The sequence below is a fragment of the Calonectris borealis genome, chromosome W, assembly GCF_964195595.1.
Source record: "Calonectris borealis chromosome W, bCalBor7.hap1.2, whole genome shotgun sequence".
Lineage (NCBI taxonomy): Eukaryota > Metazoa > Chordata > Aves > Procellariiformes > Procellariidae > Calonectris > Calonectris borealis.
Window position 1 is genome coordinate 29,742,058 of NC_134351.1, and position 15,486 is coordinate 29,757,543.

The 15,486-nt window shown below is 45.3% G+C and overlaps 1 protein-coding gene across 1 annotated transcript in view; it reads right to left on the reverse strand.

Annotated features, from left to right (window-relative positions):
- The window catches only part of LOC142075098 (proprotein convertase subtilisin/kexin type 5-like), a 307,009-nt gene that overhangs the window by 199,418 nt on the left and 92,105 nt on the right, over window positions 1-15,486 (reverse strand). Inside the window, exons 4-5 of the mRNA XM_075136116.1 lie at window positions 14,211-14,354; window positions 11,767-11,843 (exon numbers count right to left, since the gene is read on the reverse strand). Coding sequence (XP_074992217.1) covers window positions 11,767-11,843; window positions 14,211-14,354 — 221 coding nt within the window. The remainder of the gene's footprint in view (window positions 1-11,766; window positions 11,844-14,210; window positions 14,355-15,486) is intronic.

A 15,486-nucleotide genomic window follows, 5' to 3' on the forward strand; every position in this document is an offset into this window, starting at 1 on the left:
TATAAAGTGAGGCAGAATAAACTAGATCATTTCATGAAACAATAGTGAATTTGTACGTCCCACCTTTACTGGAAGATACAGGTTGCCATTATGCAATGTTGTCCAGTTGCTATAGCAGGAAGCAGGAATCAACTGATCTTGCACATTACAAAGTCTTACTTGTAAAGTATGGCTTTCAAAATTGTTGTGGTTACCTCAACTTTCAGGCACAACTTGAGATATCTTGTGCCAAATGATCACATATACTGGAAAATCAGAAATCCCTGAGTTGGAGGACCACGAGTGTGGGAACAGTGACTTTCCATTTGTGGACACTGAAATTGTAAGGAACCAGCTGTATCAGCTGAATGTTCATAAGTCCATGGCGCCTGATGGGATTCACCCCAGAGTACTGAAGAAGCTAGCAGATGTTACAACAGGACCCCTCTCGATCATCTACCAAAGGCCTTGGGAGCCTGGGGAGGTCCCCGCTGACTGGAAGCTAGCCAACGTTATTCCAATTTACAAGAAGGGCGTGAGGGAAGACCCAGGAAACTACAGACCTGCTAGTGTAACCTCAGTTCCTGGGAAAATTCTGGAGAAGATCATACTGGGTGCTACTGAAAGGCATTTAAAGGACAATGCAATCATCAGGCACAGTGAACATGGGTTCACAAAGGGGAAGTCCTGTTTAACCAATTTGATATCCTTCTATGATAAGGTCACCCGCCTAGTGGATGAAGGGAAGGGGTGGATGTAGGTTTTCTGGATTTTACTAAGACTTTTGATGCTGTCCCTCACAGCATCCTTCTGGACAAGTTGTCCAACTGTGAGATGAGCAGGTACGCGGTGCGCTGGGTGAAGAACTGGCTGAAGGGCAGGGCTCAAAGGGTTGTAGTGAACGGGGCTACATCTGGCTGGTGACCAGTCACCAGCAGTGTTCCTCAGGGCTCAATTCTAGGGCCAGTTCTGTTCAATATTTTTATCAATGATCTGGATGCACCCTTAGCAAGTTTGCTGACGATACCAAACTGGGAGGTGCTGTTGACTCTCTTGAGGGACAAGAGGCCTTGCAGAGGGATCTGGATAGATTGGAGCATTGGGCAATCATCAATGGCATGAAATTTAACAAGAACAAATGCCAGATTCTGCACCTGGGTCGGAGTAACACTGGACACAAGCATAAATTGGGAGAGGAGTGGCTGGAGAGCAGCCCTGCAGAAAGGGATCTGGGGGTGCTGGTTGACAGTAGGCTCAATAGGAGTCAGCAGCGTGCCCTGGCAGCCAAGAGGGCAAACCGCATCCTGGGGTGGGGTGCATTAAACACAGCATAACCAGCTGGTCAAAAGAGGTGATTATCCCGCTGTATTTAGTGTTGGTGTGGCCTCACCTTGAGTACTGCATGCAGTTCTGGGCCCCACTACAGTGTACTACTCAATTTAAGAAGGATGTGAAGGTACTTGAATGCGTCCAGAGGAGGGCAACAAAGCCAGTGAAAGGGCTGGAAGGCATGTCCTATGAAGAGCGGCTAAGGATTCTGGGTTTGTCTAGTTTGGAGAGAAGGAGGCTGAGAGGCGACCTCATTGCTCTCTACAGCTTCCTGAGGAGGGGAATTGGAGAGGGAGGTGCTGATCTTTTCTCCCTGGTATCCAGTGACAGGACGTGTGGGAATGGTTCAAAGCTGCATCAGGGGAGGTTCAGACTGGATATTAGGAAGCATTTCTTTACCGAGAGGGTGGTCAAACACTGGAACAGGCTTCCTAGAGAGGTGGTTGATGCCCCATGCCTGTCAGTGTTTAAGAGGTATTTGGACAATAACATGCTTTAACTTTTGGTCAGCCCTGAAGTGGTCAGGCAGTTGTGATGTAGTAGGTACAGTATCTACTATTCCATACTGCTTGCTTCTGTAATTCTACTGTTCGCTTCTGTAATTCTAAACAATGAAGACTTGTTGCTTAGAAGTTAGGTAACTAGCAGGTGTTGTGTTTGCAGGTGTGTAGAATTGTAACTAGTCTAAATTGTGTATCCTGGAAGCATTGTTAGGCTCTAGTGAAGAATAACCTTGGAAACTATAAACAAACGTGGTCCAAGCATGGCTCAGGGACAAATTGCGACCCTATAAGGTAAAGAGGAAATAAGTTCATGAAGAGTTCACTACCCTGCCGACCACCAGAGACCACCCGAGACCCTCAAGGAGACCCTAAGGGCTTTAGTGCGCATGTGTTTAAGATGATGTAATATTATAATTAGTTCTCGGAAATGTAATGAATATGTAAAAGAGGAATTTAAAATATGTATGAGAAGCATGGATATAAACAGAAAGGTGACTAGACCAGGTGTGCTTGATTTGTGGCAAGTCCACCGAGCACCCAGGCCTGAATAAAACAATATCTCTCCTGAGCGTGTGGAATTGGTTACTTGCACGCCGGGCACGAATCCGCTTTTCGGACAACAGTTGGACTAGATGATCGTTGTAGGTCTCTTTCAACTGAAAATATTCTATTCTATTCTATTCTATTCTATTCTGTTCTGTTCTGTTCTGTTCTGTTCTATTCTATTCCATCCTATTCTATTCTATTCAATTCTATTCTATTCTATTCTGTTCAGATTTCTGATGATATTTTGGACACACAAAAAATAGACAGGCTGCTAGTAAGGCTTTTCAATGCCTATGCAGGCATTTAATTCTTGTTGAGTCTAGTGGGAATTAGGGAAGGAGGGGCTACAACCCCAAAAGTTGGTACTTAGGTGCTGCTTACCAGGCTCAGTATAACTGCAAATCAGAAATACTGAGCCTCTATGCAGAGGTTAGGCTGCCAAGTTGTCCTGGTTCCGGCTGGGACAGGGTTAACTTTCTTCCCAGTACCTTGGGGGTGTGCTGTGTTTTGGGTTCGGTGTGAAAGGAGCGTTGATGGCCCATTGATGCTTTGGCTGTTGCTGGGTGGTGCTTGCACCGGGAGGGGGGAGCACAGCCAGGGTGGTGGACCCAGCTGGCCAATGGGGTATTCTATACCATGTGACATCATGCTCAGTATAAAAACCAGGTGTGTGGAGGGGCTCGCCCCCCCCCCCCCCCCCCGGTGGTCGGTGAGCAGTTGCGTTGTGCATTGCCTGCTTTGTGTATTCTGTTATTGTTGTTGTTCTCATTGTTATTATTACTGTTCTACTTAGTTTTATTTCAATTATTAAACTGTTTTTATCACAACCCGGGAGCTTTCCTACTTGTGCCCTCCCGATTCTCTCCCCCATCCCACCGGAGTGGGGGGGTGATCAAGCGGCTGTGTGGAGTTTATTTTTGCTGGCTGGGGTTAAACCACGACAGTCCTATTTGGCGCCCAACTTGGGGCTCGAAGGGTTGAGATAACGACAGATTATTTAGAACATATTAAGGAATTTATATCTGGTAACATATTAATTTGTTCTGCACCATGCTCTTGTTTTTACTGTACCTGTTAAACATTGGAGTTGGGTTTTGTAGTCTGTTGTGCTCTGCCGTGATTAATGATGTTTTGCCTGGGAGATTTGTTACTAAAATGCTGGCATTGGGGGTTATTTGGTATTTGGGATTCGTAATGAAGCCGTTTCTGCATTTCGGGTACCACCTCATGGAGACCATTAACAATTATACCTTTTCTTCCGAGAGATTTTTTATGGAGGAAATAGAGAATGGCACCCTCGCTACCTTTCTCTATGATGTCATCTCCTTTGTTAAAATAACTTGCCAGTACCTTGAACATCCCTGGGTAGTTAAGATACATCTATTGGTACTCCTTGGGAATATTGTTTTGGTTTTATCCAAGGTTAGTAAGCAATTCAAGAATGTCATCCAGAGATCTGCCCCAGGGCTGGATAGTTATGAGTGGCAGGGTGAGTGGGATAGCATGGGCAAATGCCTAGGGCGATGGGCACCCCCAGTGTTCTGGAACTTTACCCCTGAACAAGTGCAGAACCCTGAAAAATTAGTAGAATATTTGGAAGAAGTATGCTGTCACCCTGGCCATTCTAGGGAGACGCAAATCACTACAATGTGCTGGGGCCTGGCCCACGCCTACCGAGCCCTGTTTAACACCACTCAGAACCCCCAAGGGGAAGGAAACATCTCTGCAGCTGATGACAAAGCAACAGGGCCTGTGGCTACCCCACCCCCCACGGCAAGCACAGCGGCTCCCTCACCCCCCACGGCAGGCATGGCAGCTACTCCGCCCGCTGTGACAGGGAACCAACCCGTGCCGGTATCAGTTGCCCCTATACAAAAAAGAAAATGCACAAGAAAATCAGCTCGTCTAGTAAGGGATGAAGATGAACCAGGGCCATCACAAGAACTGGAGGAGGAAGAGGCAAAACCCATAAATGAGATTGTAACCACCCGATCCCTATCCCTGGGTGAGCTGCGAGATATGCGAAAAGACTTCAGCCGTCGTCCAGGCGAGCACATTGTCACCTGGCTGCTCCGATGCTGGGATAACAGGGCCAGTAGTCTGGAATTAGAGGAGAGGGAAGCCAAGCAGCTGGGATCCCTTTCTAGGGAAGGGGGCATTGACAAAGCAATTGGACAAGGGGCACAAGTCCTCAGCCTCTGGAGGCGACTCCTGTCAGGTGTGAAGGAAAGGTATCCCTTCAAGGAAGATGTTATATGCCACCCAGGCAAGTGGACCACCATGGAGAGAGGTATCCAGTACCTGAGGGAATTAGCCGTGCTGGAGGTGATTTATGATGACCTGAACAATGAGCAGTTATCCAGAGACCCAGATGAAGCCAAATGCACCCGACCCACGTGGCGGAAGTTTGTACGGAGCGCACCAGCGTCACATGCAAACTCATTGGCAATAATGACCTGGAGAGATGGAGAGGAACAAACAGTGGATGAACTGGCTGGCCAACTCCGGCAATATGAAGAAAGTCTCTCTTCCTCCCTACGGGCCTGTGTCTCTGCTGTGGAGAAACTGTCTCAGGAGGTCCAGCAACTCAAAGAGGATATGTCCTGCTCCCCACCTGCACGGGCCAGTATCTCAGCCATTAGGAGCAAGCGTCCCTCTGCTCAAGAGAGGAGACATCGTGGGTACACACCCCGGGGCACCCTGTGGTTCTACCTGCGTGACCACGGAGAGGACATGAGGAAGTGGGATGGAAAACCTACCTCAGTCCTACAGGCACGGGTACATGAGTTGCAAGGAAAAACAACCACAAAAGGGGGTTCTTCCAGGAAAACTGCTGCTCCAGTCTCCAGTGAGAGTAGAAGGGCTGATTCCATTTCTGACCTTAACAAAGGGACTTCAGATTCATACTTACAAGAAGCGGATAGCGAATATGATGACCAGGACTAGAGGGGCCCTGCCTCCGGCCAGGTGGAGGAAAGGGACAACCGGGTTTACTGGACTGTGTGGATTCGATGGCCTGGCACACCAGACCCACAGGAGTATAAGACTCTCGTAGACACCGGTACACAGTGTACCCTGATGCCATCAAGCTATAAAGGGGCAGAACCCATTTGTATTTCTGGAGTGACAGGGGGATCCCAAGAGTTAACTGTATTGGAGGCCAAAGTGAGCCTAACCGGGAAGGAGTGGCAGAAGCACCCCATTGTGACTGGCCCAGAGGCTCCGTGCATCCTTGGCATAGACTACCTCAGGAGAGGGTATTTCAAGGACCCAAAAGGGTACCGGTGGGCTTTTGGTATAGCTGCCCTGGAGACGGAGGAAATTAAACAGCTGTCCACCTTGCCTGGTCTCTCGGAGGACCCTTCTGTTGTGGGGTTGCTGAAGGTCCAAGAACAACAGGTACCAATCGCTACCACAACAGTGCACCGGCAGCAATACCGCACCAACCGAGACTCCCTGATCCCCATCCATGAGCTGATTCGTCGACTGGAGAGCCAAGGAGTGATCAGCAAGACTCGCTCACCCTTCAACAGTCCCATATGGCCAGTGCGAAAGTCCAATGGAGAGTGGAGACTAACAGTAGACTACCGTAGCCTGAACAAAGTCACGCCGCCACTGAGTGCTGCCATGCCGGACATGCTGGAACTTCAATACGAACTGGAGTCAAAGGCAGCCAAGTGGTACGCCACCATTGATATCGCTAATGCATTCTTCTCAATCCCTTTGGCAGCAGAGTGCAGGCCACAGTTTGCTTTCACTTGGAGGGGGGTCCAGTACACCTGGAACCGACTGCCCCAGGGGTGGAAACACAGCCCTACCATTTGCCATGGACTGATCCACACCGCACTGGAACAGGGTGAGGCTCCAGAACACCTGCAATAGATTGATGACATCATCGTGTGGGGCAACACAGCGAAGGAAGTTTTTGAGAAAGGGGAGAGAATAGTCCAAATCCTTCTGAAGGCCGGCTTTGCAATAAAACAAAGTAAGGTCAAGGGACTTGCACAGGAGATCCAGTTTTTAGGAATAAAATGGCAAGATGGACGTCGTCAGATCCCAACGGATGTGATCAACAAAATAACAGCCATGTCCCCACCAACTAGCAAAAGGGAAACACAAGCTTTCTTAAGCGTTGTGGGCTTTTGGAGAATGCATATTCCAAATTACAGTCAGATCGTAAGCCCTCTCTGTCACGTGACCAGGAAGAAGAATGACTTCAAATGGGGCCCTGAGCAACAATAAGCCTTTGAACAAATTAAACAGGAGATAGTTCAGGCAGTAGCCCTTGGGCCAGTCCGGGCAGGACAAGATATAAAGAATGTGCTCTACACCGCAGCCGGGGAGAGTGGCCCTACCTGGAGCCTCTGACAGAAAGCACCAGGGGAGACTCGAGGTCGACCCTTAGGGTTCTGGAGTCGGGGATACAGAGGATCCGAGGCCCGCTACACTCCAACTGAGAAGGAGATATTGGCAGCATATGAAGGGACTCGAGCTGCTTCGGAAGTGGTTGGTACTGAAGCACAGCTCCTCCTGGCACCCCGACTGCCGGTGCTGGGCTGGATGTTCAAAGGGAGGGTCCCCTCTACACATCATGCAACCGATGCTACGTGGAGTAAGTGGGTCGCGCTGATCACACAACGGGCCCGAATAGGAAACCCCAGTCGCCCAGGAATCTTGGAGGTGATCACAAACTGGCCAGAAGGCAAAGATTTTGGAATATCCCCAGAGGAGGAGGTGACGCGTGCTGAAGAGACCCCACCATATAACAAACTACCAGAAAATGAGAAGCAATATGCCCTGTTCACTGATGGATCCTGTCGCCTTGTGGGAAAGCCTCGGAGATGGAAGGCTGCAGTATGGAGTCCTATACGACAAGACGCAGAAACTGCTGAAGGAGAAGGTGTATCGAGCCAGTTTGCAGAGGTGAAAGCCATCCAGCTGGCCTTGGACATTGCCGAACGAGAAAAATGGCCAGTACTTTATCTCTATACTGACTCATGGATGGTGGCAAATGCCCTGTGGGGGTGGTTGCAGCAGTGGAAGCAGAACAACTGGCAGCGCAGAGGTAAACCCATCTGGGCTGCCGCATTGTGGCAAGATATTGCTGCCCAGGTAGAGAACCTGACTGTAAAAGTATGTCACGTAGATGCTCACGTACCCAAGAGTCGGGCCAGTGAAGAGCACCAAAACAACCAGCAGGTGGATCAGGCTGCCAAGATTGAAGTAGCTCAGGTAGATCTGGACTGGCAACATAAGGGTGAATTATTTATAGCTCGGTGGGCCCATGACACTTCAGGCCATCAAGGAAGAGATGCAACATATAGATGGGCTCATGATCGAGGGGTGGACTTGACCATGGACACTATTGCACAGGTTATCCATGAATGTGAAACGTGCGCTGAAATCAAGCAAGCCAAGCGAGTAAAGCCTCTTTGGTATGGAGGACGATGGTTGAAATATAAATATGGGGAGGCTTGGCAGATTGATTATATCACGCTCCCACAAACCCGACAGGGCAAGCACTATGTGCTCACCATGGTAGAAGTAACCACAGGATGGCTGGAAACATATCCTGTGCCCCATGCCACCGCCCGGAACACCATCCTGGGCCTTGAAAAACAAGTCCTATGGTGACATGGCACCCCAGAAAGAATTGAGTCAGACAACGGGACTCATTTCCGAAACACCCTCATAGACACCTGGGCCAAAGAGCATGGCATTGAGTGGGTCTATCATATCCCCTACCATGCACCAGCCTCCGGAAAAATTGAACGATACAACGGGCTGTTAAAGACAACACTGAGGGCAATGGGTGGTGGGACCTTCAAGCATTGGGACACACATTTGGCAAAGGCCACCTGGTTAGTCAACACTAGGGGATCTGTCACGCGAGCTGGCCCTGCCCAATCCAAACCCTTACGTACTGTAGAGGGGGATAAAGTCCCTGTCGTGCATATGAGAAATATGCTGGGGAAGACGGTCTGGGTTACTCCTGCTTCTGGCAAGGGAAACCCCATCCGTGGGATTGCTTTTGCTCAGGGACCTGGGTGCACTTGGTGGGTGATGCAAAAGGATGGGGAAGTCCGGTGTGTACCTCAAGGGGATTTAATTTTGGGTGAAAATAGCCAATGAACTGAATTGTACGATGTTAGTTATTACATAGTACTGTATGTCATCACTTTTATGGTTACCATATGCCATATTAACAGTATTACAGTAAGAATCACCCAGATTAATTTAGGATGAACGCCGATGAAACTGAGCAAGGTGCAACAATGATAGAACCAGACGAGCGCCCAGAACTGGCCTCTGCATGCAAGAGCCCAACATCACACACCATCTCTCCTGCCCTGCAAGACTGTTATGACAGGTGGAACCCGAAGTCATGGACTAAATGAACTCAATCGACGTTTTAGAGGGATGGCCCATGGACTAAGGGAATGATATCCCTGTGTGCGTATATATATCAAAAGGCAGGAAAAGTAGTGGTGACTAATTGGAATGTATGGGAAAATGTGAGACCTGGGCATGATGTAGATGGTATAGAATAAGGGGTGGATATTGTCCTGGTTCCGGCTGGGACAGGGTTAACTTTCTTCCCAGTAGCTTGGGGGGTGTGCTGTGTTTTGGGTTTAGTGTGAAAGGAGCGTTGATGGCCCATTGATGCTTTGGCTGTTGCTGGGTGATGCTTGCACCGGGGAGGGGGAGCACAGCCGGGGTGGTGGACCCAGCTGGCCAGTGGGGTATTTTATACCATGTGATATCATGCTCAGTATAAAAACCAGGTGTATGGGGGGTTTCGTCCCCCGTTTGTGACACGCGGTCGGCGGTCGGTGAGCAGTTGCGTTGTGCATCGCCTGCTTTGTATATTCTGTTCTTGTTGTTGTTCTCATTGTTATTATTACTGTTCTACTTAGTTTTATTTCAATTATTAAACTGTTTTTATCTCAACCCGGGAGCTTTCCTACTTGTGCCCTCCCAATTCTCTCCCCCATCCCACCGGAGTGGGGGGGTGATCGAGCGGCTGCGTGGAGTTTATTTTTGCTGGCTGGGGTTAAACCACGACACAAGTAATCTTATACTGAAAGCATGCTCCAAGTTACCTGTGTGTCCAAAAGTTGGCTCTAGACTGATGTCCTACCTCCTGACAACTCTGAGGAGGCTCAGTACAGCTCAGCATCTGCCCTCCCCACCACTGCATCTCGCCTCAGGACCTTGGGAACTGGGCAATGAGAGTATTCACTTGGGAGGTAGAGTAGGAAAATTTGAATCCCCCAGTCCAGTTTTATATCCTATATCAATCTCTAACTAGCAATAAAATGGAAAACAACCTCTGGACATGCTTTGTGAGGAAGTAATGGCTTCAGTACCCAGTTAAAGACAAAGATTCAGCCATCATTCACAGCTGGAGATACATGGCTCGTCGCAGCGCAGTAGAGGTGAATCCCTGAATTTGCACTTAAATTGGAAGGCCTCCAAGTGTACCCTGGCCATGTCCCAACTCCAAGGACAGGAGCGTCTTCACACAGATGAGCCAGGATGTGTCTCCGAAGTGGAGAGTGGGGGCAGCAGGAGAGAAGGATGAGCTTGATGCAAGCTGGCAGCTCAGCTGAGAAGTAGTCAGAGAGGGCTGGGGCTGACTGTCACATCTTTTCTCAAAACTCCTTGACAGCTACTGCTGGCAACTGCCTGTCCATCACGCTGTTTTTTGTGGACGACCATTGGAGGCATCCAGGGCATTGTCATACAGTCACCTTATTTCTCTGAAGTCGGCACCGCCACTGACAGGTTCAGGCCATGCTTCATTTTCCCACCTCTCTTGTGCCTATCTAGCTCTCCTCTGACCACAAGATGAGCTGAATGAGGTACCTGACTGAAAAAGAATTTTGTTGTTGCTGTTGTTGGTAGCACAGTTTTCAGTTAGATTACTTCTTTCCTCTGGATAGCTGCACAAAGGCTAGGGAAAGGGAGGAGGAATGAGCAACCACAAGGTAAGGAGTGGAGCAACCCTTTTGTGCTGACCATGTAATCACAGCCTTGCTTTCTCCCCAAAACCTCAACAAAACAAAATGTACAGACAGCATGTTGACAACTAGTAGGATTCACCTTCCTCTAATACATGCATGTTGTGGTTTAACCTGGCAGGCAGCCAAATACCATGCAGCTGCTCACTCACTCCCCCCACCCCCAGTGGGACGGGGAGAGAATCGGAAGGGTAAGAGTGAGAAAAACTCGTGGGTTGAGATAAAGACAGTTTAATAGAACAGAAAAAGGGAAAATAATAATGATGATAGAATATACAAAATGAGTGATGCACAATGCAATGGCTCACCACCCGCGCTGACCGATAACCAAGTAGCAATCGCTACTTCCTGGATCACGCCTACCATTCATATACTGAGCATGACATCACATGGTATGGAATACCCCATTAGCCAGCTGGGCTGGCTGTCCTGATTATGTTCCCTCCCATCTTGTGTACCTAGCTCAGTCAGTAGGCACGGGAGCTGTCCTTGGACTAGGAGGGCACTTAGCAACAACTGAAAACATCAGTGTGTTATCAACATTCTCCTCATACTAAATCCAAAACACAGCACTAGGAAGAAATTTAACCCTATCCCAGCTGAATCCAGGACAATGCAGTTCCACAGAAAGGAATTTTTTTATGCCAAGTACCTATTTTGAAAATGTAACTGATAAAAAACTGCCCTCAAATATCCAATGGGACAGAGAGGTAGCCTGTTTCCTGAGGGAAGGTGTCCCTCCCAGCGTTTCTCCCATCCTTCACCTTAGCACATCCAAAGAAGAGCAGAGTTGGAATGACAAATACCAGGAAGCTGTGCTCTGAAGGAGTAATATATCACTCATACAGATATATGTAACCAGTCATCAGCCACAGACATTATAATCAGAAAGAATTGCTATTTCTGGTTTTTATACGATGTTTAGCAAACCTCCGCATGTAAAATCTCTATTAGTGTAATATAAATGGCTAGAGAGTAAAATCTCCATTAACTTGTGTATTTCTTCAAAGCACAAAATCTATAAAGTTCAACAGAGTCAGAAGCTAAGTAAGTTCTCACACATAACAAACCCCAATAACTCAGAGATATCAAAAAAAGGTAAGAGTCACCCTTTACTGCATCCCAAAGGGATTAAAAATGGTTCATTTCACATGCCCAGAACTCTCAAACTAATTTTTATGTATTTTCAGATGAGTCCAAATGCATTCAAAGAGTAAGTATCATGCAGTGTGTGTGGGAGTAACATAAATACATATTTCACAGAGATTTAAATGCAAATCCCACAACTTTATGAAGATTCAAGATTCCTAGAATTTCATAGCAGAGTTGGTGCATTCTACTTGACGAACTAGATTGAAAATGTCATGAATGTCATAGCGCCTTACTTGTTCTCGTTGCTGGCATCATACCGAGGCATAGGGTCAAAATCATTTCCATTGACATCAAAACTGGCCTGTGAATCCTGTAGCCAACAGGAGAAAGAAAACCAGTTTGTCATTAATTAGCCATTGACTCATGTGGCCTATACATTCTTCAGCAGGTTTCTACAAGAGAGCAATTAGGCTAAGTAACATTCCTGTGGTTTTATGATGATTGCATGTTTTAGGAAAGGAGTATATATTTAATAATTATAGCATTTACATATTTTATTTTAGTTTGGTTTTGGAAAAGGGATTAGGATAATAAATGCCCTGAAAAAGCATAGTTCCAATGTCTGTGAGGAAGTAGAAAGAGGTGTTTCATTAAACCAAAAAACTATATTCCTTCTAAGAAACTTTCAGAAATTAAGTATGTTCATTCTTAAAATCAGGATTTTGCTAAATGTTTCAAGATTCAAGAAATTATCTGCAAGATGATGACTGAAATTTCAGTCATTGTTTCAAGGAAAAAGAATAATATCACTATCCTAATAATATTTTTATTAAAATACAGTTTGAAATGAAACATAAAGTACATTCCCATTTGGAAAAAAGTGTCTCTCTAAACATCCCTTAATTGGCTGGGAGGGTTCAAATATATGCAAAATATCTGCATATTTTTGTTCCATATTTTATATTTACTGAGATTCTTAGAGCTGAAAATAGTTTATAGAGCAAATAACTGCGGGTTTGTAGGGTTCCTGTTAATTAATGTGGTAGCGTGTGGTATGTTGACATGGAAAGCAGTTCTTTTTAATCTCTTCTTTGTTCAAAGCCAGTTACCACATTCACCTCAAATATTCCTGTTTGCAGCCACACCAGCAATAATCTGTCATATAGAAGGCATCAAGCAAGCAATGTGAATTGCCCTGGGGGAATTCCTTGTTGGCATGAGGAAAAGGAGAGAAGGTGGTAAGGGAATAAATAGCTACTTTGAATTCAGTGGAAGGACAGTACTGGGATGAAGTGACACCTGTGTCATTCAATGAGGAGGTAAAATTATATTTGGTTTGTTTAAATGACTTTAGAGTTTAAAATGAAAGATGTGTCATGCATTAGGATCAAACTAAGCATACGTTGATAAATAGGTCAATATCCTGTCATTTGTGCTTACGCAGTAATGTATTTCAAAGCTGAGTTCCACATGCAATGGGGAAGGATACAGATATAAGTGTGACTAATTTTAAATAAATGGCTTTAGAACTGTGGACACCATTGTAGCTTTTGATGGGTTGTTAATGTTGGTACTGTCACCTTCATCTCTTGAATGCTCTGTCAAGATTATATGCTCCCTGGTACAAAGCCTGTGTTCGAGGCCCTTTTACAAGACCTATGTCTGTAATGGGCCTGAAGGTATATACATGCCTTGCGTGTGTTATCTTCACCAGTCTGACTCAGTCCAAATATTTTTTTTTTCTTATCTCGTGTGAATGTACAGCTTGCACATTTTCAGAAAAATAATAAGGTCCTTAAGGTCATGTGCTTTCAGGTAATGCCTATTCCTGAACCACAGGAATAATCACTCCAGCAAAGCACAACCCTAACATTCTAAATAGCTTCAAAGTGTGGCACTAAACCAAGAAATCACTGACTAGAGAAGCAGCTTCTCCTCACATTACACAATCCTTCAAAGGTATATTAAACCAATCATTTAAATGTGATGAACCACAACCAAACAAAAACCTTCTGAGGCTACATGAAACATAGGACACAGTAAACAAAGGATACAGTTCTCCTCCTATTACAAATCAGGAGGGGGCTCACTGGAGTTAAGAGAGATTTACTAGAAAGATCTCAAAATATTCTACACCTATTTTTAACTGAGTGACTCACAAGTCATGTCTTTTTCCTTTAATATTATTTCTAGCAATAAGACAAAAAATAAAAATAAACATTAAAAATAAAATTAAAAATAAATTCATAGGAGGATATGCCTAAAATTACAGTCTTTGAGAAGAGCTGCTGTCTTGCTAGCTAAACATATTGACCAGAAATGGACTTCAGCTGCATGCATTAACTCAAAAGCAGTGTATTCCATTCCTAACTTCTCAGAGTGTTCAGGATGTGAGGATATTAAGTAAAATAATCACAGAGAAGAGAAAGAACATCACACAATTGGTTCCATCCCTTCAGAAATGAAGGACTCGATTATGAAAGGCATCCAGATATATTAAAGACATTAAGACTGCATATAGTTTTAAGTAAAAGAATACAGATTAACAAAAGCTGTCCGTTTTCCTCCTGGAAGAATGTTTTCCTCCTATTGGTGTTACTATTTGAGGAATATGAACCCTCCTCCCTCCCTCCTCTCTCCTCCTTCAGTAACTTGAACATGATTGTCTTTCTATGAGCAGCAAATTAATTGCAGGGTAATAATAAAGCAGCAAATCTGGAATACTGCAGAGACTCACATAATTTTGCATCAAGTCTGGATGGTTTCTTTCAATGCCATCATCCAGGATAGTGACCACAACATTCTTTCCAGTGTAGCCTCTCTTCCAAGCACCTACTATATTCATATCTGATTGGCAATGATTGGTGTTATCACTGCAGTGCTAAGGAGAGAAGAGGAGATAAAAGTATTGGATGTTGCAGATTACTGAACAGTGTGGGTTTGAGATATTAGCCTATTCACATTAACATTACCATTTAAATTAGCAGATGAGCATATTGACTTGAATAACAACTATACAGGTTCAACATCTTCATTTAGAAATATAGGGATAATTAAAAAAGAAATGACAAATTAAATGACAGTTGCTAAACCTGCTTATTTCTCTTTCAGATTACTCTTCATGTTAAGCAATAGAAAAGGGAAGTGTTCAGCCACACTGAACCACTAGAAGCCCTGTGTAAAATAAAGCATCTATTCCTGACTGTTAAACCCACTCATTTGAAATGTGCATTTGAATGGTTTGATTTTTTTTTCTTCAGGAAAACAAATCATATGTGGATAAAAGTAGACAAATGCCTGTACAGAAACAGCCATGGAAACAAAACCTGCTTTTTGGAGCTTATGTGTTGTATAACTTCTTTACAGAATGTCTGGAAACTAATCCAGATTCTTTTTTATCTATAAAAGATGGCTTTTGGCAGGTTTTGTGCAGTAACAGTAGACAAGCGGCAGTGAAAAACCTGTAACCAAAACAACATTCTGAAAAACTTGCAGATTAAGGTATCTGATGAATTGCAGATAGTTACATTGAGAACACCTTGGGGAACTACTTTCTGAGACACCCAGTCTGGTGTTGAGGAGAAAGTTCATTTAGGGTATATTAAAATTGAAAGCCCTTTCCTTAACACAAATGCACCCAGTTCGTATGAAGAAATCTGGCTTGCCATGGCAATGAGATGTGAACCTTGGGTATTCATATGCCCCATTAGCAACTCTGATCAACACGCAAAGCCATCCCCTGTAAAGTGAGTCCAACCAGTCCCTCATCAGCACTGCTTTTCTCCAGCTCCTCCACTCAGTCAGAGCAATAGGTAAAAAAGAGGGGGTGGGGGGAAGGGGGGAAGCAGAGAGTGGGAGAGAGGAAAAAGAAATGGAAAAAGAAGAGAAATACTTGAAACCTGTATCAGCAACAGTGGCCACATGAGCACGCTTGGCATTCACTCCCTCTGCCCCACAGAGTAACATTAAACATTACACTGAGATGCTCCTATCTCAGTGTAATGTTTAAGCAC